At 41.4% G+C, this 25,319-nt stretch overlaps 1 protein-coding gene across 4 annotated transcripts in view; it reads left to right on the plus strand.

Annotated features, from left to right (window-relative positions):
• The first annotated feature begins 1,700 nt into the window (after window positions 1–1,700).
• The window catches only part of TRPM8 (transient receptor potential cation channel subfamily M member 8), a 145,464-nt gene continuing 121,845 nt past the window's right edge, over window positions 1,701–25,319 (plus strand). For 3 of the 4 annotated variants that reach the window (XM_068246965.1, XM_068246966.1, XM_068246967.1), the window contains exons 1-3: window positions 20,101–20,217; window positions 20,302–20,375; window positions 23,562–23,718. In XM_068246965.1, coding sequence (XP_068103066.1) covers window positions 20,128–20,217; window positions 20,302–20,375; window positions 23,562–23,718 — 321 coding nt within the window. In that variant the 5' untranslated portion in view covers window positions 20,101–20,127. Of the gene's footprint in view, window positions 1,809–1,896; window positions 2,138–2,713; window positions 2,861–20,096; window positions 20,218–20,301; window positions 20,376–23,561; window positions 23,719–25,319 lie in introns of those variants that run through there. The other variant, XM_068246968.1, reaches the window with a different exon arrangement.

Consider the following 25,319-nt stretch of genomic DNA (forward strand, 5'->3'; position numbering starts at 1 on the left):
GGAATGCAAGGATTCTCACCACTCAGTAGACACTGTCCCTGTATGTCTTCCAAGGCTACAACTCGAGATGAAGTTAGCTGGGACCTTAGATGGAAATGTCAAGTGTGTGGTGTCCCTCAGATAATGCACCACTGTGCATATAGTGGGGGCACTGTTGGGGTTACTCAAAGAGTAGTGACTCGAGTATAAGCAGAGACCCCCATTTTTGGGCCACTTCTTTTGGCCCCAAAATTAGGCTTATACTCGAGTATATGAATTAGTAATTTAAATATGTATATTACAATGGAAAATACACGTTAAAACCATTTATACATCAAAGCGTACAGAGTTATAAAAGAAGTATATTTAGCAGCATTTAGTGTTAGGGCCAGTTCACTCTGCAATAAAAAATGCTGCATTTTCCGGAATGCAAAAAAACACAAAACCAGATGATGAATGCATCTTATGTTATTAATAAGATGAATTTACACTGTCAGCTGGAACACAAACACAATGTGCAGGGATTGGAACACAAATGCAGAATCCTGTCATTTTCCCTGCATTTTACCACAACCTTATTGTGATCACACTTCAAACACCGCAAATCATATGCAATGGAAGCCTCTTGGAATGGATGGTGTCTGTTTCCACTGGGCTGACCACCGCATGAAAAACACAGACTCATTTGTCTGGTAGATTCAGTTCTGCCGCCGCTGGCACCCACTATTCAGTCCAAAGCAGATCAGAGCCCGTCAGAAACAAGGGGCGTCCCACTGGTTTGCAAAAAAAAGTGGGAAACCTGCTTCAACAGAAAAAAAATTCACTGGTTCATGGTAGACCAATGAAAATCCTCTCTGTTGTTAGGTAGGAATCCTGCACATTTTTTTTACAATCCAACAGAAAGCCCTAAGCTTCTGCCAGGCTCTGATTGATTTCAGGATGAGCAGCATGCAGTAGTGTAGCAGGGTATGGCGGACGATGACTTGAATACAGCGGATGCAAAGCGGTAAGTATGTGAATGGCGCACCGCAGACGCCAGCACATCCTGGGCGGATGTGCTTATCCTGCCGTTTCTGCATCTGCTGTGTTTGCAGTGCAGTCTGCCTTATGTTATGTACTCATTTTAGCAATGCATTGCATTTAATCACCTGTAATAATAGATATGTACCCACCTTATTTGGAGACATAATTACACTGTATCATGCTGCAGATATAGGTATAGAAGAAAGTGAAGAAAATTTATTTTTCTAAACAACAAGAAGAAACATAAAATCCTCCTTTTAAAATCATGTGACCAATGGAAATCCCTCTATCTCTGGCTACCAAAAAACAAGTGCAACTTCAGTGTTAACAGTGGCGTAACTAAGGGGCCTGGTGCGAGTTTTACGTGGTGTCCCTGTGCAATGTATTGATATGGAGCCCCAAAACCTAACAGCTGCAGCATCAGAAACGTGTAGTAGAGTAAGGAAACAGTTTGTTAAGGATTACCACTATGCAATGCACATATAAAGGTGTTCATTACTAGCATAGCACCAATAAAAACCTAATAAGATGGATTGGATAAAGAAGGGCCCCTAGTAGGCCCCTCTGGCCCAAGGGCCCCAGTGCAGTCACATCCTCTGCATTTCCTTTTGCTATGCCACTGTGTGTTAATACACTAAGTGGTTAAAAATTAGCGGCTACTGGCTAACCACTGCAGAAATAACGAAGTTTCTTCTCATTGCCAGGTTATAAAATACCCTCAGTCATAAATTGCTTTTATACCACAAATAGCCACAATCAGGCATGAAAGTGTTTTAAATATCAATCTATCAGAGAAAATTGCACTTGTGAGTTTGTATGTCTTTTTTTACAGACATGTCTATTTAATGTTTTCTCTAGTTTGCTTGCAGTACTTTTATTCTGTGCATATTACAGGGTGCTGTGCCAACAGCCAGTATATCTGCCAGGCAGAGAGATGGGGCCACAGGGAGTACGCACCAGTCAGGAAGGAAGGAAGGAAGGAAGAAGGGCAGAGAGATGTAAGAAAGCTCATCGCATCACATCAGAAAAGCTTTGATAAGAAGACAGTGTGCCCTGACTGGACTGCTCTGAAAAATTGATGATGATTCACTGACAGACACTACTATGTGGCTGCAGGACTATAGCTGACTTACAGGTGAGTTTCCTTTTATACTTAACACTTTTGTAATTCCTCCTCACTCATTAAAAGAGGTTCAGCAAGGCAAGCTGTTGAATGATCATCATAAATTCAAAGCAAAATATAGTGATTATCTGTCAAGATATGAACTATGGATTTTCAAAAAAGTGCTTAAAGTACACCTGACAATAGATTTAGCTGAATAGTGCTGGTATGAGACTTATAGGGTTCAGGTGATCTACCTCTAACCCCACAAGTAGCATAGCAATGTTTGATGACTTTACAGAGATTGAGTCTCTCTGCATGGATACAGGGATCATCTATCAGGCAGAGGTGGTGATGTAAGTGGCTGATGATCCTGTATGTATCCCATTAACTGCATGAAATGAAAGGAGGATAATAACTTGTGTGTCAGGCTGTGAGACGCAACACGTAGTCCAGTGTCTGCATCACCACACTTACCCAGTAAGGACAGGGCTACAAAAACTGCAGAAATATTGTCACGTTACTTTTTATCAGTGTCCACTCCTTTTTTTTCTGTTTTCCAAGCATTGCATTTCTTTATTGTGTTTAACACTTTTTTCTCTCTTACAGTTACATTGATTTCTTTCCTGCCATTGGTGTGATGACTGTGAGATCAAGCACCAGAAGATGGAGTCGGGAGTTTGTGCCACACACAGAGATCCGGTCTGGGTCCAACTCCCGGGAGAGATCGCACTCCAGGGAGAGACCCAAGCAAAGGCAAGTTTTCTCAATTGCTGTGAGGTTGCTGCAGAATAATTATGCACAGTTGTACACAACAGAATACAATGCTTACCACCAGAGGTTTGGTTTGTTTCTCACATCACAATGGAAATTATTATTTCAGTAAGATTTTTATAAGATCTCACTGGTGTGGACCTTAAAGTGATACTCCACTTTTGTAGTAAATGCTAAGCAATTCCCTTCAGGGCATCAACCATCTCTAAAGTAGCTTGCCTGTTGCTTTTGATTTGCTTAGTTTATCTCACTTGCCATCTCAGGTATATTGGTGGGGAACTGTATGTTTGCACATGGCCAGTGTCAGACATATGGGATCCTGATATACATTTAGTGGTGTGAACAGTCACACCTGCAAGAATGAAATACTCACTGCAGAAAGAAATGGGTATGTAAAAAAAATAAAAATACAAAATGAAATTTTGAAGTTGTATCAATCAAATAGTGGACTGTTGCCATAGGTACAAGGAAGCAGAGTGCAAGCATCTCTTGGAAATCTTAGCTGGCTATAGGCAGGACTGAAAAGCTCATTTTGAAAACATTACATTACATAGTGTTTGTGTAATAATGGCATATACTGTATTCTTAACAAAACTAGAATACATAATAATGTAATATTAAACAAACAAAAATACAAAACACACACAAAAAACAAAATAACAATCTGTAATTATAGGTTTTATGTTTGAACATTCATCTTTTATTTTTACATTGCTCATGTATATAACACATTAAAATGCTTGTATGGCAGTGTTACCATGTTTGGTTGTTTATTTATTGTGCAAATCACTAAAATATTAATTCAATAAAAATAACGTTTTAGCCAGAGAGGTATATAATATATGAATATTTTAGTTTTTGCAATGCTCCAAATGCACCTCTATTGATAATGTTTTGTGTACAGAAATTTCGAAAAATCAAAGATAAAAAAGGCAATTTAAATTTGTGAATACATTGGCAGACATCTAACCCATAAAAACAAATGGAAAAAAAATATAGTGCCACAAATTTTCAATAGTGTCCTTCAGTGGAGTCAGAATAGTCACCCATATGGGGAAAGTGGGTTCCCTAAAATGGAAAAATATATTTTAATATCCACAAAATATAAATTCTTTAGACATTCATATACATAAATAATAGACCCTGCTGTTTCCAAAAAGCTATAACTAAACTACACTGCTATAGATAAGGCCTTTCTTGTCATTGCAGCTCTTACACTGATAGGTGGAGCTCTAAAAAATAAAATAAAAAACTCTTGCAAAAGTAAATTACATTACCCACCTGCACCCTCCCCCAAAATTCAAGTGTGTCTACAGAATGGGAAATTTGGGGGCAGTGGTACAGTGCAAATATATCTAGGAAGATATATGCCTTTCCGTTCATATGATGATGTAGGTGGAAGGTTGGGCATCATTTCTGACAAGTGTAGTTTTCTAGTGGAGGGTGCCAGAATCCCGCCCCTACCGCTATGTCATGTGGGCTGACAATGTACTGAGGCATATGGCCTCCTTGGAATGTCTGACATGCAGATGGAAGTAGTAGGCTCCTGCCTTTTTTCCCTTACTCCACTGGTGGTAAGGCATACCATGGAGTGTATGCGAGTCTAGGACATTACTCTTGCAAGTTTACTTTTTTTTTTGGGGGGGGGGGGGGGGGAGGTGCCTAAACCTAATAACTAAGAACAACTATTACTTGTGCCATTGCATGTCATTCAAAATTATTTGTTAAGACCTCATGCATTTTTACAGTAAATTAATATAACAGGTCTACTTTGTGATATGGGTAAATGGGTCCTTCTTAGTCTGTTACGCATCCTGTTTATACAGGCAGTTTCGCTTGCCATAGCACATGATGGACATGTTTTTGTAACCTTGACAATTGTAGCCAGGTACTATAGTGTCTGATCTGAGTCTGTACAAATCAATGTCCTGTTTTATACAATTCTATCTACTTTATTTTATCAAGCAATCAAAACAACTAACAGGTGCATAAGTTTTGCAGTTCAATGATTGTTCATTTCTACTGTATATACTTTGACCTAAAACTGAAGGCCATTGTCCCATATATTTCATTTGTATCTTTCAAACCCATAAGCAAATAAATCTGGTGGAGTAGGGGAAATAGTCTCTATCACTTTGTTCTCATTTATTACACTTCTAACCAAAGAATTTCCTTAAGCAACAATAGGAAAAAGTCATGTTTTGATCTGAGGTATGATAAAACTGCAGTGTTAGCCCTGCCCTGGCCCATGTATGTTATATGCATATGCATCCACCTCAGTGTAAGCGCTCCCCTTCTCAGTTTAGGTGACAAATCTTGTATTGTATCACAGTCTTTTTTGATGAACAGGAAGTAGCATCAGGATCTTACAAAGTAGAACCATAGATGCATGGAAGTATGTCCGTGTTCCATGCCTGGTTGATGCTGCCATCAATGCTGGAGGGGAAGTGTTGACAGGGGAGCTCGAGGTGAGGGGGGGAGATGCCCCACCCACGGTTCTGTGTGGCCATTGTTCCCCCCTCATGTGCTGCACTCCCTCCTGCTCCAGAGCCTCCGAGGACCAGAAGAAGAATGGCTGCCAGTGCCTGGATCCCGGGGGAGGTGAGTTGAAACATGTTGTGCTGCACTTTGCATACCTCCCGGTGGCTACCCCGAGACAGCCTCGGGATTACTGCTCTTGGCTTCTTTTTTCTACCCCAAACCTGACTCAGGGTTGCTGCCAAGGAGGTCATGACAGGATATGGCACTGTTAAATTCTGATCTGATCCAGCTTTGATCCCGCTCTGATCCAGCACTGATCCAGCACTGATCCAGCACTGATCCAGCAGTAGTATAATGATTAAGGGCTCTGCCTCTGACATAGGAGACCTAGGTTCAAATCTCCTGCTCAGTAAGCCAACAGCTACTTAGTAGGAGATCTTTAACAAGACTCCCTAACACTGCTACTGCCTATAGAGTGCATCCAATGGCTGCAGCTCTGGTGCTTTGAGTCCACCAGGAGAAAGGCAGGATACAAATGTTATTTGTCCTGATATGTCAACTAATCCCCCAAAAAATGGGTGTGTACCACTCTCCCACACTAAATTTATATCACAAAACAAAGTGAATATTTCAAACATCTTGTACAACTTTCATAAGCCTCAAGGGTGTCCTAGACACTGCATAAAAATTAGATAGACAAATGTGTTGCAAATTGTACGGTAACAAAGAAATATTGCAAACTGCATAATGGAGCAAAAAAAATAAAAAATATTACAACTCATTTGCTCGCAAAATGGATGGAACAGAATCAGTACCAATATAAAATCACTTGATTTAAACTCATAAAAAACATGAGGTAAAAAGGATTGCAATAAAGCATGAGGGAGACATGTGCAATCTGCAGACAAATTGGAAGATTAGATCATGAAATGAGTTAATTTCATGAAATCTAAAAATGATTCCATGGGATAGATATGTAGCAACAAGTGTAAAACGAGGTAAGAAACAAAATTCATTTCATTTCATTTTTTTAGGAAATGAGTGATTGCAAATAGCCCAATTGAATTGACTGCATGGTAAGTGCAATACCAGACTACTAACAATGGTGATGTGAGACAGGTAGGTACATACACACAACCCGAGGAGAGAGAGTGACGCCACCCCACATATTAAAAACAGTAAAATATTGGATTGAGAGTAACTTGGTTTGAGAGCGCTTTGCAAGACAAGGAAACATTTTTATGAAATTTTGACTAGATAAGCAAGCAACGTCTTGATATACAAGCACAGAACGCATACACGCTTAAAATATGGAACTAATTATCTGAGTTTCCATTAAAGAAAATCTGTAGCAACAAAAAAACTGCCCCTGGGAGGTACTTACCTCAGGAGGGGGAAGCCTCTGGATCCTAATGAGGCTTCCTCGGTCCTCTTCACCCTCCGGGATCCAGCACTGGCAGTCCCCAAAACCAGAGTTGTTAGCCATCCATTTCACCATTAATTTTCTCAGTCTTTATTACGTTCAATAAAAGCGTCCATCAATAAAGGTGCCAATCATGGCGGTCTCTCGTAATGCGCATGTGTGGCGCACACTGTGGGTCCCAAGTGCAGGCGTGGACTAGCCAGGTGGCAAGGAGGGAGATATTCCCCCAGGCTGCCTCTTATTCAGTGCCTGGAGTATTCAGGGGTTTTTTTTGTATAAGGCAGGGCCGGATTACCGACCAGGCAACAAAAGCAGTCACTTGGGGCCCCATTCAAAGTCAAAGGGGCCCCATCAGCACATAAACCAGCCCTCACCATCCTGTCAGCGGTGGCTGGATGGTATAATGGTTAGAGGGACTCTGAGCAGTGCAGTAACTATGGAAAGATGCATATCATTTTAAAGCTCTCTTTCTCCTCTTTCCAATGATATATAAACCGCCACCCTATGCCTTTTAGTTTTCGCTATTTTCACGGCCACAGCAATTTCGATCACGAAAATAGCGAAAACTAAAAGGCGTAGGGTGGCAGTTTATCTATCACCAAGAAAAGCGCGATATAAATGTTATTTGTCTTGTCTTGTCAAATGATGCCATGCGCTGCTCATTGTCTTCAGAGCCAGGCTCTCCCCCTAGGTCCCCCTCCTGCTACTGTACACTCTGCTACTGCCCACTCCTCCTTCCCTTCCCACAGAGAACCACAGCTGCAGCAAGAATGATAGCAGCAGATGGCAAACCCTCACTCACCTTTCCATGATCCAAGCGATAGAGATCCCGTCATCTGAAACCCATCTGTCTCTTCTACAGTGCAGCTGCTCGCTCTGAACTTCCTGATTCTCAGATCAGACAGGAAGTAGGAAGTAGTAATAGTAGTAGTAACAGAGTGGCAGCACTCTAGAGGAGACAGATGGACTCCGGATGATGGGACCTCTATTGCTTGGATCGCAATCGGTGAATGTGAGTCATCTGGTGCTGTCACTCTCCCCCGCTGCGGCTGCCTTCTCTGCTGGACTATCGTATACACTGGGATGGAGGCTGCATGGTGGCTGTCTAGTTTGGGAGGAAATCGGTTGTTCGGTGGTGGGGGTGGTTATGTAATTCTGTCTGGGGAATGGCTTCCGGTTTGGCGGTGTCCAGAGCTTTCTGCTATTGCCAGGCTGGAGATGCAGGTATTATTATGAGTTAAGGTATTATTATCAGAAAGTACAACCCAACCTAACCCTATTTTCACACAGAACCCTCCTCTGGCAGGCAACTAATAACCCTCCCTAGAAGTAAATACCCCCCCCCCTTGATGGGCAACTAATAACGCCCCAAGGGAAGTAATAGCCCCCCTTGATAGCAACTAATAATTCCCCTGGAGGGAACTAATAACCCCCCCTTGGTGGCAACTAATAATCACCGTTGCAAGGAATAAGGAAGAAATAACGTTTAATCACAGGACACCGGCGGTTGCAAATAATTACAGGTGAGATGCCTGAGATAAGCTGCACATGATCAGTTATACTCAGTCCGTACAGCGCACATGCACTATATGGCAAGTTGCAAAAATTAATTTGTTGCTATTTCTGTCATCACACCAGCTCTCCCTGCTACTGCTAAACTCCCGGCGGCATTAAATATTATTCCCCCTCCGCATCGTTGCAACTTGGAGGGAGGTGTAACTCGGGTCCAGTGATCGCTGGAGCCTCGAATTACCCTTACGCACCCAGTGCAGCATAGCATTACTGCTATGGGGTGCCTGGTTTTGGTGCCCTGTGCTGAGCGCCGAGTGTCACAACCACCTGCTTCACCTTCTCTCTCCTCTGTTACTCTCTACTGTGTCCCCCATCTTACGTCACAATTTAATCATCCTAATCTTGTTATTAGTAACCCTAACCTGAAGCATTGATGCATACATGCATACATGCATCGTTTGTTACTGACAAATTCTCTCACTATGATGGAATCATAATGGATTTTCCACATGTACTGAGTGAAGTGGGTCGTGGGCAGACAGTGATGCAATTCCACTGACCACCGATAAAAAGCAGGTAAGCAAGGAATGGATGTTGGATGGATGTTGCGGGAGGGGGGGGGGGGATTGCATGCAGTGCTGCTCATCCAATATTCAGGTATCCGACCTACCCGGATTATCCAAACTTTTTCCACTATCCGAACTTTGAATCGGAATTCGGATTATTTTTTAAAATCCGAATAGCACTATCTGAGCAAACTCGGATTTCCCATCTGAAATCCGAAATCCGGGCGGATAGTGAGTTCAGATATCCAAGCAGGAGTCAAAATCCTCTTCAATGGAAAAAATGAGAGAGAGAGAGTGAAAGAGAGAGAGAGATCCAAAAGTGATTTTTGCCATTTGAGGAGATTTGGAAGCATTTAAAGTCATTTTCAGGTCACTTCTGGTTTTCTATCCGGATATCCGAATTCGACCGGATATCCAGGATATTGGGTTCGGATATCCGAGTTTACTCGGATACCAAAAAGTTTTGATTCGGATATCCGATTCGGATCCGGATATATGGGTATCCGGATCCAAATTCAATTCGGATTTTGAAAAGGGGTATCCCAGCAGCACTGATTGCATGGTTTGTACCAGGCATAAGAGTCATTTGAACGATAGTTGGTCCAATGTTGGCTTCAATTCATCAAAGGCTGTTCAATTAAAAAAAAAGTCGGGAAAATACCGCATTTGGTGTTTTAGATTTTTTTTTATTTCTAATTCATCAATATTTTCACAGGTGCGGTAGAAATTCAATAATTTACAGAAATACGATGCTTCGATTTACAAAAACCTGCTGTTTTGTAACAGCAGAGCAGTGTGGAGTGTCTCTGTGTTGTTACAAGCTGTTCCGTGCAATGAGGTAATTACAATAGTAAGAGGCAACCCCACATCCTTTTAGAATGTACATGTTTGTTATACTGCCTCTGCTTGCTTTGAATCTGTCCATTAGTCTTTCTTAACATTTGATTTAATTGCCACAGCTTAGATGCACTTCCAGGAGATATTACCCACGCCATGCTTAGGTGATTTCCCCACTAACTACTCTGCATCTTCAAACAGGAACCTAAAAGGTTAAACATCTGAAGGGAGGCAGGGGAAAATACTTTCGTTCTTTTCTCTCTGCTCGCTCCCTGGGGGGTAGAAAAGCTGGACCCTCCCAACAATCCTTCACAACCTATCAATGTCAGATCAGCAGGACTTGCAGGAGAAAGGGGATGTTTCTATTGGCTCCCTTTCCTGTCAGTCATTAGCTTATCCCTCTCTGCTTGTGTGAGTCACGGCTCCTTGCACTGTTTCTGACAGACGAGAGCTGCCGGTAATTATCGAGTAGGTTACATGGCTTTACCGCATGCTGTAATCTTAATGAATTGACATTTACTGACATGTGTTGAGGTATTTATTACACAAGTCGGTAATTTACCTCACTGCTTGGTAATTTCAGCTTTCAGCTGAAAAAGTGTGTCAAATGCAGGACATGGAAAGGTTTATTATAAAGAGCAAAAGTGGTCCATAAAAATAAGTCCCAATCAGCCCTAAGTAAAAGAAAGGGGCGGGACCAACAGGAGCTGTTTCAGTCAAGCTTTGGAATTGCCAGCGACTGCAAAAGCAGAAAGCTAATGAAAGTCAAAGATTCGCAATCATGGGTCCTGCAGCATTTTGGGAGCAATTGTGCTCCAATACAAAGTATAGGATTGCTGAAAAAACACTTTTAAATCACTTGTATAAAGCGATTTTGAAATGATTTTAGTACTAAATGGGCCCTTTGAAGGGACTAAAAGGACAGGTTAGTATGCATTGATGACTTGATGATGAATAATATATGTCAGAGACTAACGTAACTAACAACAGATCTGGCTATTAAGTAAACACATATGTCCCCTTATTTAATTCACTTTTTCTCATAAGTTTTCTCTCAGGAGATAATGTTTCATCTTCTATTTAAAATAACCATTCACTGCTCTGCAATTGAAAAAAGTAACATAAAGTTGGTTTAACCTGCTGGGCGGTCTGGACGAGCTCAGCTCGTCCAGTACCGCCGGAGCCTGCCGCTCAGGCCCTGCTGGGCCAATTTGGCTCAAGTAAAAAGCAGCACACGCAGCCGGCACTTTGCCAGCCGCGTGTGCTGCCTGATCGCCGCCGCTCAGCGGCGATCCGCCGCGAGCAGCGGCGAAAGAGGGTCCCCCCAGCCGCCTGAGCCCAGCGTAGCCGGAACAAAAAGTTCCGGCCAGCGCTAAGGGCTGGATCGGAGGCGGCTGACGTCAGGACGTCGGCTGACGTCCATGACGTCACTCCGCTCGTCGCTATGGCGACGAGGGAAGCAAAACAAGGAAGGCCGCTCATTGCGGCCTTCCTTGTTTATTCTGGGCGCCGGAGGCGATCGGAAGAACGCCTCCGGAGCGCCCTCTAGTGGGCTTTCATGCAGCCAACTTTCAGTTGGCTGCATGAAATAGTTTTTTTTTTATTAAAAAAAAAAACCTCCCGCAGCCTCCCTGGCGATCTTATCAGAACGCTAGGCAGGTTAAAAGTTCTGTCTAAATGATTCTGATTATTTACTTGCTTGCTCAAGAAAATGAAAATGTCACCTAGGAGAAAACTTGGGAAAAAAGTGAATGAAGAAGAGCCATAGAGCTGAAAATTCTGCTTCTATAAGATGGGGGGGGGGGGGGGGTAGGGGGTTGGTGGGAGGTGTCAAGGGGAAAAGTGTCACATTAAGTTCCAAATATAACTAAATTGGTTGGGAGAGGTGTCCCATATACACAGAAAATGTGTATATCCCTCCTGTGTGAGCAGGTGGAGCAATGTGTGTCGGTTCTCTGTTGACTGGTTGGGTCCTGGAGAATGCGGTGTCTATGCAAAAACATAACCAAATGGGGAACAAAGGATAAAGAATGTCACATGTGGCCCTGCACTTCACCCGGATAGTATCTCCTTTCATAGGGTGGTTAGAAGAACTTCAATGCCATATCAGATGACAATATACACAGTTCATAAAGGGGAAGGTGCCAACTGTGCTGGTCTCTAATGGGACAATGGAAGTCCCCAAGTCGCCTCATACTAATTTATTCTGAATTATAGGGGGTTTTTTATATGCCATCATAGGCATATTTTTAAAAGAGGGGATCTTGTCATTAATACTTGATAAGAGTGGCAAGTGTTATTAATGATCTTTCCTATTTGATGAGATAAAGTATTATATAAGGAAGAGAAAACTGTTTGATTTTCTTTTTTATCCCTAGATGTGGGTTTCAATAGTGTAGAGCGGCTAGTGGTCAATGCCTGCTCTCTGGTGCTATTAACAAGCTTTCTCGGGTAGCCCCGTTCACAAAATCTCTAGATCATGCCATTCAAGTTCTCAATGGATCTACTTTCATTGTCAACTATATATCTGACTCAAAAAAGTTGTGACTTCAGAAATGATTCGCATTTGTGTCCTGGATGGAAACTTCTGTAGTTTAATAATGTATTTAAATCAGTCGGTGTATGGTAGAGATCACTACCAATTGACTTCTCTAATAATGCAGAGTAGCAGGGATGTGTCAGCACTCTAGAAAAAAAGACACAGGAGACAGTAGTGCAATATACGGGATATCAACAGTTAAGGTAACTGTTCTACTCACAAAGGCGGGTTGCAGAGGGGCAACTGACCACAGGAAGCAGGAGAAGACAACAAACCCGACTCCACTCAGACCCCTCCAACAGGGTGTGTTGGGGTACGTAAAGCACAATTTGGGTAAAGAGGTGACTCAGTTTGAATAAAATTGGATTAAAAGCAAGATAAAATTGAAAAAAAAACAAGGTGGCTTACCTGAATGATGAGATCTTTGTATAACAAATAAATATTTATTTAGCACAAGCAACCCGTTTCACATGTTTAAGCCCGCTTCTTCAGGCCAATAGCAGTGCCTAAAAACTTTTTATTGGCCTGAGGATGTGGGCTTAAACCCGTGAAATGCATAGCCTGTGCTAAATAAATATTTCTTTGTTTATACAAAGATCTTGTCATTGAGGTAAGCCACCTAGTTTTTTGTTTTTTTTTTATCTTGCTTTTAATCCAATTTTATTCACACTAGGGCACCTCTTTACCCAAATTGTTCTATAATAATGCCTATTTTCCCCCTTAATATAAAGCTGTACATTTATTTCCTGATTTATTAGTATTAAAGCATGTAAGAAGGAGTGACTTTAAAGGGATACTGTAGGGGGTCGGGGGAAAATGAGTTGAACTTATCCGGGGCTTCTAATGGCCCCCCGCAGACATCCTGTGCCCGCACAGCCACTCACCGATGCTCCGGCCCTGCCTCTGGCTCACTTCTGGAATTTCAGACTTTAAAGTCAGAAAACCACTGCGCCTGCGTTGCCATGTCCTCGCTACCCCTGATGACACCAGGAGCGTACGCGCAGGCACAGACCATACTGGGCCTGCGCAGTATGCACCTGGTGACATCAGCAGGAGCGAGGACATGGCAACGCAGGCGCAGTGGTTTTCTGACTTTAAAGTCTGAAATTCCAGAAGTGAACCGGAGGCGGGGCCAGAGCATCGGTGAGTGGCTGCGCAGGCACAGGATGTCTGCGGGGGACCATTAGAAGCCCCAGGTAAGTTCAACTCATTTTCCCCCGACCCCCCCTACAGTATGCCTTTAAAGAGCGAGGCCTGGGATTTGCTGCTCTCATGAAGGACTCATCATTCAAGCAACAAAGGGTCATCACAGGTTTAGTATGTTATAGAGTTCCAGTTGTATGATAAATATGCTTAGGTGCTAAGACTTACGCATTTACCATGGCTACTTACAATTAAAATAGGTGGAATAAGGTGTGCTACCATGTTTTAATGAAAGTGCATAGTATTGTCTTATTTTCAAAAGAATTATTCCAATAAAGAGCAAATCTGCCTGTTTTAAATGACTTTGTAGTGCTTCTTTGATATGACCCTTCTCTTCTATCTTGGCCAAAGAACTTATCTTATTTTTGTAATCCCCTACATCCTTCTGCTGTTGCCCCTCTTAAAAAGATCTTTCCCGGCTGGGTCGAAGCTATGGTGCATGCTCTGTCCCATCTTTGTACTTACTTGATAGTGTTCCCAAGCAGCTGTGCACAACACCTGTGGTCAGAAGCATTCTGTGCATGTGTGGTCACAATTCTTTCTGAGCCCCAAAGAATACACCCAGCTACGGCTGCCGGGCACAGTCACTCATGAGCTCAATCAAAGTGGCACATGGATGGGACAGAGCATACCCTGTAGCTACAGCTTTCAAAGATGGGTGACAGTGGCACCTCCAGTAAACAATACAGAGCCAAACTAAAGCAGTCATGAATGTGAACCAACAGCTAATATACAAAAACAAAGCCGTCCATCTAGCCAAAAATACTAAGAGAGCAACAGAAATGTCTGAAATAATATTTAATTAAGGGACATATCCCAAAAATATAAAAACAATTAAAAACAACAGCAGCATGGATGGGAGTATCAATAATAAACAGTTTCAAGAATCCATGTAATAATGGTCACAAAAACATAATACAAATCACAGCAACCCTACACCACAAAATGTCAGCAGAAGACAAATTATGAATTCAAAATCTACCATGCATTTACAAGCGCGATATCACAGAATTAAAGTATGTAATCAAATTTGTAGTTGATTGTGGCTGTTTGAACATCGCTCAAGAATCTTATATCACCAATAAGTAAATATTACAGCAAACTGCCAACCAACCTGTAAATTGAAACAAATTAATAGCAAAGATGATCCTTCTGACCTAATGGGTAGGGCACTGATAAACCCAGGATCCACTGCTGCGTGAATCTCGTGATAATGGCACAACCGAGCGTAGAACAAAGGAACTGAGAGGCCACTGTGATTATGGGGGCTGGAGGAAAAGACAAAGATCCTCTTGGTGTTACCAGGGGGCTGACTATTTAGCAACTCTTGGCCATGGTATTCATTTGCATGTTACTCTATTCCCCAAGTATAGTTTTAGAACAAAAATGTGCTGTTTTGATGAAGGTAACCACTGTACATCTGTGGGTTATTATCTTATTCTAAGTTTATATTGCTTGGGTTTATCTAAAGGTCAGTTTAAGGAAATGGCTTTCACTGGAAGCCACTCCAAGATCTGTAGACTTAAGACCGAGGGAAAGTGATTGGCAGCCTGATGCTGACTCTTCCACAACCAACAAAACCATGGACTGACACTATTCTCCCACCACACTCCATCCAATAGGACTGAATAGGATGGCTGGCATGTGTAACAACTTAAACATTACCCCAATCAAAGTGAAGTGAAGCACACACCATACATTGTTTTTATTTACAGGTTTGATAACATTATTAAATTGAAACATTCATCTAAAAACTAGGGCCCAGACAATCAAGTGTGTCTGTCCATCAAAACTTAAAAAGGGTGTTTTTTTATGAACTGGAAGCAAACAGGAAAAGTAGTACATCAGCTGCTGCAGAACTAGTACTGCATTGATTGATACAATGCTAGTGCTGGCAGCATTTTCCTCAATTTTCTCAGTTTCTGATCTAGAAGAATCCTCCATTTTAATGAATCCCATTGGTCAGAGGTATGATCAATAGGAAACCCCCGCAGCAAATTCAAGGATGCTTTTGCTGGGTTACCTGTACTGCCACAATACAACAGTATAGGGAGCCGCATCATAAAGCATTTTTGAATTTGTACCAATAAAAATTCTACCTGGATTGATTGAATCAATTAGGTCAATCAAATAACCAATGGGGAGAACTTGTGGCAAATCCAAAAATGCTGTTTTTGGGACTCCCTATGGGAGTATTACGGCACTGACCAGCGGGCATCGGCAGGTGTTGTCTCAGGGTGCCTCGTACTTGTGTGACAGTATCAATGGTGTCTTTGTTTATAAAATAGGTATGATCGGCACTCGTTGCAAAAGTATTCTGAAGAAATGTGCCATTTTATTCAGTATACAAACAGCTTTCATATAGTGACAAACCCATTTATGCTAGGAATTAAAATATAACATCAGGTCCATCAGTAAATTGTCCATCTTTTAACTTTATAGCTATAACTGAGTAAGTGAACAAAATGACAGCAGCCTCAATGTGCAGGAAAAAGTTACACAATTATTAAGTGCATGTGTATCTGCCGGTGCTCTGACAGATTAAATGTTTTGCTCTGCAGTATTTTTACCTGAAGTGCGGCCAAAAAACCTTGGTATATACAGTGTCAGTGGTGTGGCGTCAGTAATGTGGTGGGTGGCGTTACTGTCTGCAGGTTTTGTGTCAGTGCAGTGGGGAATCTTCAATCAAGAAAAGAAAACAGATGCGCAGAAGAATGCAAGACCAGAAGACTAGAGGAAAAGTAAAATAGATGAATACGTTTATAGATAAAAAATAACAGAAGAAAAAATTATGTCACAAGAAAGGAGTACTAAGATAAAAAAAAAACTGATTAAAAAAAATGCTCCCTCTAAAATAATGTTTATTTTTTATTACTTTTGTCTCAATAGGTTGGGTGCCAAAAATGAACCCCCTTTACCTATCAAACTGGGAATTTTTTTTATTACGGATCTCTCAGATTCCATCATAAGCTCCTCAGGTCCTACCTCCTCATGCGTGGGGGTAGTAAATTACCCCAACCTCCCTGTGCAGAAGGTGGGAATGAGTCCCTTCCCATGACCAGGGACGGATCTAGGGGGGGGCAAGCGGGTATCTTGCCCCAGGCGCAGTTTGTTGAATTCTTAAAAAGGTGGCAAAATGAATGGCAGTTTAGGCGCCAAAACCTGACCTTTAGGCGCCAAAACCTGACCTTGCCCCAGGCGCAACTTCGTCTTGATCCGTCCCTGCCCATGACATACATGGATGGGGCTTTGCAGGAGTGAGGGAAGCTTTTGATGCCCCTTTGTTACAGAGCCTCCCTATATCATGGACCATGCAGGCTGATAAATTTCAGGATGCAGAGCCCCACAAAGGCCTCAATTCACTAAGCAGTTTAGACTAGTATACAGATGGTTTTTAGTCTACTGATGGTTTGGTGTAATGTTTTAGACCTGTTTTTAGACCTGGTCTAACAAATAATTATTTACACAATTCATAAAAGCAAACAAGGAGTATCCACGGCCACTTTTTCTGACAGAGATTAGACCAGCCGATTTCTGTTGGTAAAGTAATTCTGTGAGGTATTTTAGATGTGAGGATGGAACCTTTTGAATTAATTATGCAGGAGTTTAATTGTATGCAGAGGAGAGCTCATCAAAGAAGAAGGATGTCAGTCATAGCTACTGGTTTGTGAATTGCATCTTTTGATGTTTTACCTTGTTTTACCGACCTACCGTAATTACCAAATGTTTTAGACCAGGTCTAAAAACAGGTCTAAAAGATTTGATAATAGTGAATTCCCCTTTGATGCAACTGACCAAACCATCAGTAGACTAAAAACCATCAGTAGACTAGTCTAAACTGCTTAGTGAATTGAGGCCAAAGTCTGGCTCTGCCATTCTGCCACTACCAGCCTGCATGGGGAACAATGGGCTAACAGTGCCTGAAAGGGGGGATCCTACACTGTCAATTTTTTTTAAATGAACAGAGTAGTGAACACTAAAGACCGGTATACACGCTGGAAGCAGCCAATAACAACCGCCTCAGCCGATACTCCATTACGTGTACAAGGGCCCATGCCCCCCTCCCCTACTGCCACCTGGCAAGAAATCTGCCAGGCAGATGAACTTGGCAGAGTGACAGACAATAGCTTTGTTCATGCTGCTCACCCCGCCTGCCGCATGGCTTCCTGTCTGTGGAGGAGGGTCTTTGGCCCTCCGCGCCCCCCCCTCCCCCACATAGCAACAGAACGGATCATCAGCTGTGCAGCTGACTCCGAGTCTGTAGCAGGCTCGTCTCAGCAATGTCACCCTTGGGTTCCAATCCCCATCAGGCAACATCAATGTATCGTGTGTGGGAGCCTTTATGAGACCATATTTATTTAATGTGTTTAAAAAGCATTTGTTGAGCCAAAATTTCTCAAACACTACAAGAGGGCTTCTCTTGAGACCCCAGTGCCCACAACCCTTACTTTTCAGTTTTCTTTTTAGATTCATGGATCTTTTTTTGTAAAATGGCAAGTTCTCATTCTGTCTCACATTGCCATGAGCTTATGGTAAATGGGGCATTAATTAAACTGCTATTCGTTTTTGTGCTACACTATCTCCTTGCCATAATACATAATGATACAGTGTCGGTACAAAACCCTGCTATTAGCAGGAAAGAGTTACATAAAGGCTTCTTGCATCTTTTCTGTGGTTTTTAAATGGTCCTGTACCATCTCCGTTATCTGTCCCAGAATATCACACCATCAATTGAAGGAAGGTTGGGCTAGAGGTGGAGACTTCCCACAGGTTATAATAACTTACCTGAGCTCACAATACAGACCTTTTGCCATTACAGCTGGAAGCCTATTTCCTTTTTCAGGTAATGCCACTAGCTGTGTCTCTTTGACATTCTTGCATGTGTATTGCATTATTAATGACTTAAGTTATTTATGGACTTGTCTGTGCTTTTATTGCTGAAAAGAGACATTGCTAGACAGAACATAGATAGATAGATAGATAGATAGATAGATAGATAGATAGATAGAGAGATAGATAGATAGATAGATAGATAGATAGAAATCCTTGTTCTTGACTCCTATTTCTTTTTCAGCACATTCCTTCAACTATAGAATTCTAATTATTTTCTTAATATATAATCTTGTCTTGTGTTTGTATAAGGATGGGATTATGGCAATAGCATGAGTCTTTAGTGCAATATTTGAATTTACACATTTCGGTACCATAAAAACATTTCTCTCTTCATAGTTCAGACAAAACACTATTATTAAATTAAAGCAGTGTGTGAGCAGTCGTGTGAATATACAAATGTTTACCTTGCTATTTTTGTAATTCTCATGTTCCATCGAATCCTGTAGCCTTTTTACGAGATAAGGCCTGTTCTGTGTACAATAGATTAATCTTAAGGTGCATAAACACCTGTTATATATGTCGTTCATCAGGGTTCGCTGGGCAGGCCACTACAGATGCGTGACAGCTGTGTAGCTTACAATGCGTTCTGCTGTTATGCGGGGGAGCAGAAGGATGACTGAGCAGCATGTGTGTGATATCACTTAACAAGAGGCGGGAAGCTGTGTCTTCAATGAAGATGGCCGCCCGTCGGGTGACTAGATCTGCCGGGCAGATTGCTCACTGGTTGGGGTCGGGGGCTGCCATAAACACGATTGATTATCGGCCAAGGCGGTCGTTCTCGGCTGCCTCAGCAAACTTTAGTCAAGCATGTGAGCCTTTACAGAACTGAACTGACAACACAAGCAAGATGGCATATTCCATGTAAGAAGAACACAGACAGCAGATGTTACCCATGTGGAAAAGTAATAATTGAAGCATAGGGATTGACTTCAAAACTTTTCTCACAAAACACTTTTTTCACTTCAGTTATATGGAGAGAAAATGTATAAGAAAAATAGATAAGAGTGATAAATTGTATGCTAAAACAGATAAGAAGAGATAGCAATGAGCTAAAACAGATAAGGCGATATAATTCATGAGCTAAAACAGATAAGAAGAGCGAGATCAGTAAACACATACAGGGTGCATTTCTCTATGTTTTCCTTCTGTCCTGAGCAAAAGTTCATGTCCACTTTAAAGTGAACCTCCGGACCAAAAAACTACTCAGCAGAACTGAAAAGGCTTGGTGTTTCTTTAGCAGTTTCACAGCATCAGAATTTTTTTTCCTTACCAAAGCATCCTTTTTAGCTGCATTTTTAGCTAAGTTCTACCCATTAAAGAAAACTGCCCGGGCTTTTTTTCCCCTGATGCTGTGCAAAGCATGATGGGAATTCCTATGTTGTTATTCACCTTGCCTAGCAACTGGGAGGGGTGATCAGCACACAGGACAGTTGGAACTGTGTCTCATGCTCCCTGTCACCTCCTTTCAACCAAAAATATGGCTGCCCTCATGAAATCAAACATTTGCCTGTTCTTTTAAAACAGGGTGGGTAAGAGATTATATTACCTATCTATTTTAATTAACATAAATAATGTAACTTAATGACAGTATGTTTGTTTAGGCTGAAGTTCCTCTTTAAAGTTTCTACTTCAGGCATGATACAGAACTGGTATGGTTCTGATCCAGTTCTGTATCATGCCTGAAGAAGAAAATTAAAGTTTCAAAAAGCTTGCAAATAAAGCTTGTACAGTTAGTCATTCTCAGTTTTTTCATCATTTACTTAGGTTATTGGAGAATTCCACAGATTTGTCCAGGATGAGGAGCCGCAGGGGTGTGCTGCTGGAAAGCACACGCTCGTTGTACTCCAGTATGTCCCGCAGCATTGAGTTGTCACTGGATGATTTGGTAAGTTTATGACCCTCATGTCTACCATCTAGTCCAATAAGTCCTCCAGTTTTCTAATGATGGGTATCACTGTCGCATTTACAGGATGCTGTCAAATTCATCCAGGAGAACTTTAAGAAGAGGGACTGCATAGCATACACCAAGGATACAAAATCAGCGTAAGTATTAGACTAAATGTCCTGGTCATACAGCATCCAACCCTTCTGTACCCCTGACATGGTACTTTATATGCTCCCACATATTGAATCCCACCAGTTGTTAATAGATTACTGGTAAGTAACTGAAATTCACTGCAGAGCTTTCCAATTGGGTACAGGATGTTGAGGAAGTGGCTGGGAGTAGCTCCTTTCTGATCTTTACAATATCTCCAGTGTCAGACTGGGAGGTGGAAAAAGTGAGGAAAGCCACCTGCTGGCCAAGCAGTAGAAACCCTGTGTTATCACTCCCAATAGACATCTGTAGCAAGTCTTCACTGTGAGCAGCAACACCTGATTACTGCTGCTCGGCCAGCAAGTGGATTTCCTCAGCTTTTCTAGCTGGCAGTCCAACACTGAATATCTTAGTGCCAGAGTTCTGATTTCTTTTATAGGCTACCCATTTTAGACTTGCTAATGTCTTTAGTTGCTTCATTTACACTGCTAAGCTTGCCCAAACTTGCGCTTGCCTGCTATCTTTGCTTCCTATTATACGATTACTGTTGACTTACAACTACTTTTGTTCTTCATCCTGCCTAATCACTAAGTGCTGAATGCTTTATTCCGATTGTTACCTGATGACTACATATTTTCCTAGCTTTGTCCTTTCTGCTTGCAAATATCCTGTTTATCTTCATCCCACTTCTATCTCAGCCTGGTTGCTCAGTCTTCTCATGTAGATGGCAAAAAAATAAAAAATCTATCGTCTCTATGCCAGTGTTCATCATGTGCCAAAGTTTAAGGTCCTCCTAAATGTAATCAGTCATCTGTGATTTCATGTATAGTTGATCTCTAAAGCAGGGTATTTTTTAGTAAAAGGCAAACCAGGTAGAAGCCTAGGGTGACAGCGGTAAGAGAGTGCACCACTGAGCTTTCCTTAGCACACTGTCTGTATGGAGTTCTTGTACACAACTATTAGTTCCATTAAAGGGCCAGTTTTATTAAAGGACCACTTCAGCTAACAAAGTAAGCAGTTAAAATCTGACAGAACCAAAAAGTTTTGGACCAGTCCATGGTCTCGTGGGGGATTCTCAGGGTTTTCCTTGTTCTCCAAAGCATTTCCTGAACGGCAGCTGCTAAGTCTCGGAAGACTCAGAAGTATTAGGCCAATCAAAGAATGCATACGTTTTCCGCAAAATTAATTAACTTTTTTGACATACAGTGGGTTGCAAAAGTATTCGGCCCCCTTGAAGTTTTTCACATTTTTTCATATTACTGCCACAAACATGAATCAATTTTATTGGAATTCCACATGAAAGACCAACACAAAGTGGTGTACACATGAGAAGTGGAACGAAAATCATACATGATTCCAAACATTTTTTACAAATAAATAACTGCAAAGTGGTGTGTGCATAATTATTCGGCCCCCTTTGATCTGAGTGCAGTCAGTTGCCTATAGACATTGCCTGATGAGTGCTAATGACTAAATAGAGTGCACCTGTGTGTAATCTAATGTCAGTAAAAATACAGCTGCTCTGTGAGGGCCTCAGAGGTTGTCTAAGAGAATATTGGGAGCAACAACACCGTGAAGTCCAAAGAATACACAAGACAGGTCAGGAATCAAGAAATTTAAAGGCTTAGGCTACAAAAAGATTTCCAAAGCCTTGAACATCCCACGGAGCACTGTTCAAGCGATCATTCAGAAATGGAAGGAGTATGGCACAACTGTAAACCTACCAAGACAAGGCCATCCACCTAAACTCACAGGCCGAACAAGGAGAGCGCTGATCAGAAATGCAGTCAAGAGGCCCATGGTGACTCTGGACGAGCTGCAGAGATCTACAGCTCAGGTGGGAGACTCTGTTCATAGGACAACTATTAGTCATGCTGCACTGTACAAAGTTGGCCTTTATGGAAGAGTGGCAAGAAGAAAGGCATTGTTAACAGAAAGCATAAGAAGTCCCGTTTGCAGTTTGCCACAAGCCATGTGGGGGACACAGCAACCATGTGGAAGAAGGTGCTCTGGTCAGATGAGACCAAAATGGAACTTTTTGGCCAAAATGCAAAACGCTATGTGTGGTGGAAAACTAACACTGCACATCACTCTGAACACACCATCCCCACTGTCAAATATGGTGGTGGCAGCATTATGCTCGGGGGGTACATCTCTTCAGCAGGGACAGGGAAGCTGGTCAGAGTTGATGGGAAGATTGATGGAGCCAAATACAGGGCAAACTTGAAAGAAAACCTCTTGAAGACTGCAAAAGACTTGAGACTGGGGCGGAGGTTCACCTTCCAGCAGGACAATGACCCTAAACATAAAGCCAGGGCAACAATGGAATGGTTTAAAACACAACATATCTATGTGTTAGAATGGCCCAGTCAAAGTCCAGATCTAAATCCAATCGAGAATCTGTGGCAAGATCTGAAAACTGCTGTTCACAAACGCTGTCCATCTAATCTAACTGAGCTGGAGCTGTTTTGCAAAGAAGAATGGGCAAGGATTTCAGTCTCTAGATGTGCAAAGCTGGTAGAGACATACCCTAAAAGACTGGCAGCTGTAATTGCAGCAAAAGGTGGTTCTACAAAGTATTGACTCAGGGGGCCGAATAATTACGCACACCCCACTTTGCAGCTATTTATTTGTAAAAAATGTTTGGAATGATGTATGATTTTCGATCCACTTCTCACATGTACACCACTTTGTATTGGTCTTTCACGTGGAATTCCAATAAAATTGATGCATGTTTGTGGCAGTAATGTGACAAAATGAGGAAAACTTCAAGGGGGCCAAATACTTTAGCAACCCACTGTAAATAACAAAAATTTACATGCTGAGGACATCAGAAATCAGTATGCGGAAATTCCGATTTCCTCTGTATTCCATGGAGATTGGAAAGACACTTATCAAAAAGCAGAAAACTGTCAGAATCAGGAATTGGCATTTCCGACCATCCCTAATCCAGAGCCTTCCCTCTTCTTAGGTGAGTATCTAACATTTTTAGGAGGTTACTATTGTCTTTTTATTGTAGTCCTTCTTGGAAAAAGTAGAGTGAAAAGTGTCTTCTTTTTAAGTCTATGCAAACTGATACATGAGTGGGAAATGAAGTCACTGATTGTTGTCTCTAATGAGTGCTGAAGACTTAACATTAGAATTTGACATCAGTAGCTGCTGAAATGATGAATATGTGTATTTTATCATTGTAGAGATGGGGTATGTAAATGCGGATATTCCAAGATACAGCATACCGAAGGGTCTCAGTCCAACCAGAACGATAAATGGAACTATAAGAAACACACAAAGGAGCTTCCTACTGATGCCTACGGGGACATACAGTTTGAAGCATTTGGGAGAAGAGGGAAGGTAGGTTGCTTCAGATATAGTGTTAACTGGAAGAAACCTTTACTGTACCTTTTGTAGCAGTGTTTTGCCATACTGGCCATTGGTTGGAGAAGGAAGTGTTAAATAATATCTTTTATAGGCTAACTGTGTTGGTTACAATAACAACATTGAACAGTTTAACCACTTCCCCTTCAAAGGGGGTTTCCCTTAAAAACCAGATACATTTTTTTAACATTTCAGCTCTTCTTCCATTTATTCAGCAATAACTTTATCACTGCTTATCACACCAAAATGATCTACACATTATTTTTTCACCACAAATTAGGCTTTCTTTGGGTGGTACTTTTTCCAAAAATATTTTATTTTACATGCATTATAAAGGGAATAAGAACAACTTGAAAACAATCACTATTTCTCACTCTTCAGCCAGTATAGTTTTAAAATAAAATGTGCTACTTTAGAAAAAACCCACACATTTTGTTTGCCCATTTCTCCCGTTTAATACAAAATTTAAAGTATGCCCGTAGAACAATGTATGGCAAAAATATTTTATTTGGAAATAAAGGTGTATTTTGTTATTTTGGTTTTCTCATTGTACTCTATCAATAATTGCAAGCCCTTATTTGTTTAAATAACAGTAATACACCCTCATGGCATACATGGGTGACAATATATTTATTGTCTTTTAAATTCAGTTTTGTTTTGTTTTGCTTTACAATTGTGGTATATGGGGCCAGGGAGCCAGTAAAAGGGGTTAATGGGCTTGTTATATGGATAGGATTTTTTTTCTACCACTAGAGGACCCCATACAGATTCGTGTCTGGTTGGAATGCTGAATCACTGTGTTCCAGCCAGCAGGAAATTACCATATCTTCTGTTTACAAGGTAAAGATCACTTACACATTAGACACTTAGATTTTCTTTGAGAACATATGTTCCCATTCACCAATCTGTGCATTACTGTGTGCCACTCAAAAAACAGGAAGGGACAAGTATCTACATCCCTGTTAGCTGAACTGCGGTTTGCAAGGGTGTAGATACTCGTCCCACAGAAGGGCAAGTGGTTAAAAAGTAGTTAAGCAATCGCTTACCTCAAGGAAGACAACCATACAGTATATGGTTCACAAGGTTTTTTTTTTCACAAGGTAAGGACAATGTATTTCATTGGGTAGATCCCACTTTTTTAGGTCAATACAAAAAGTGCCTATTGCAATCACCATCAGGCTTGGAGCATCTCTATCACACAGACACAGATATAGGAGATATCAGATTTGCCGAATGGCCATCTGGTGGCCATTTAGCAAAGTGCAAAATACAGGCTGTATAAACACTTCCAAAATATAGTCCTTGTGTAAATAACAAACTTACTTTACCTAAATTAACTGTAAAAAAGTAAAAGAATAATTTTTCTACTGCCAAGATAAAAAAAATATAAAATACCTCGCTGCTGATTGTCCGCACTTTTCTTTTTTTTCCTTCTGCTTAATATCTCTCTTGACCACAGTGCGACAGGCTGCTTTTCTAATCCTATTTTATTCTACTAACTTATTTGTTGTTGACTTATACAGTTTTATTCTTTATGGATATATGGGATATTTCTATCTATGGATTTTGTTTCTGTG

The sequence above is a fragment of the Hyperolius riggenbachi genome, chromosome 7, assembly GCF_040937935.1.
Source record: "Hyperolius riggenbachi isolate aHypRig1 chromosome 7, aHypRig1.pri, whole genome shotgun sequence".
Lineage (NCBI taxonomy): Eukaryota > Metazoa > Chordata > Amphibia > Anura > Hyperoliidae > Hyperolius > Hyperolius riggenbachi.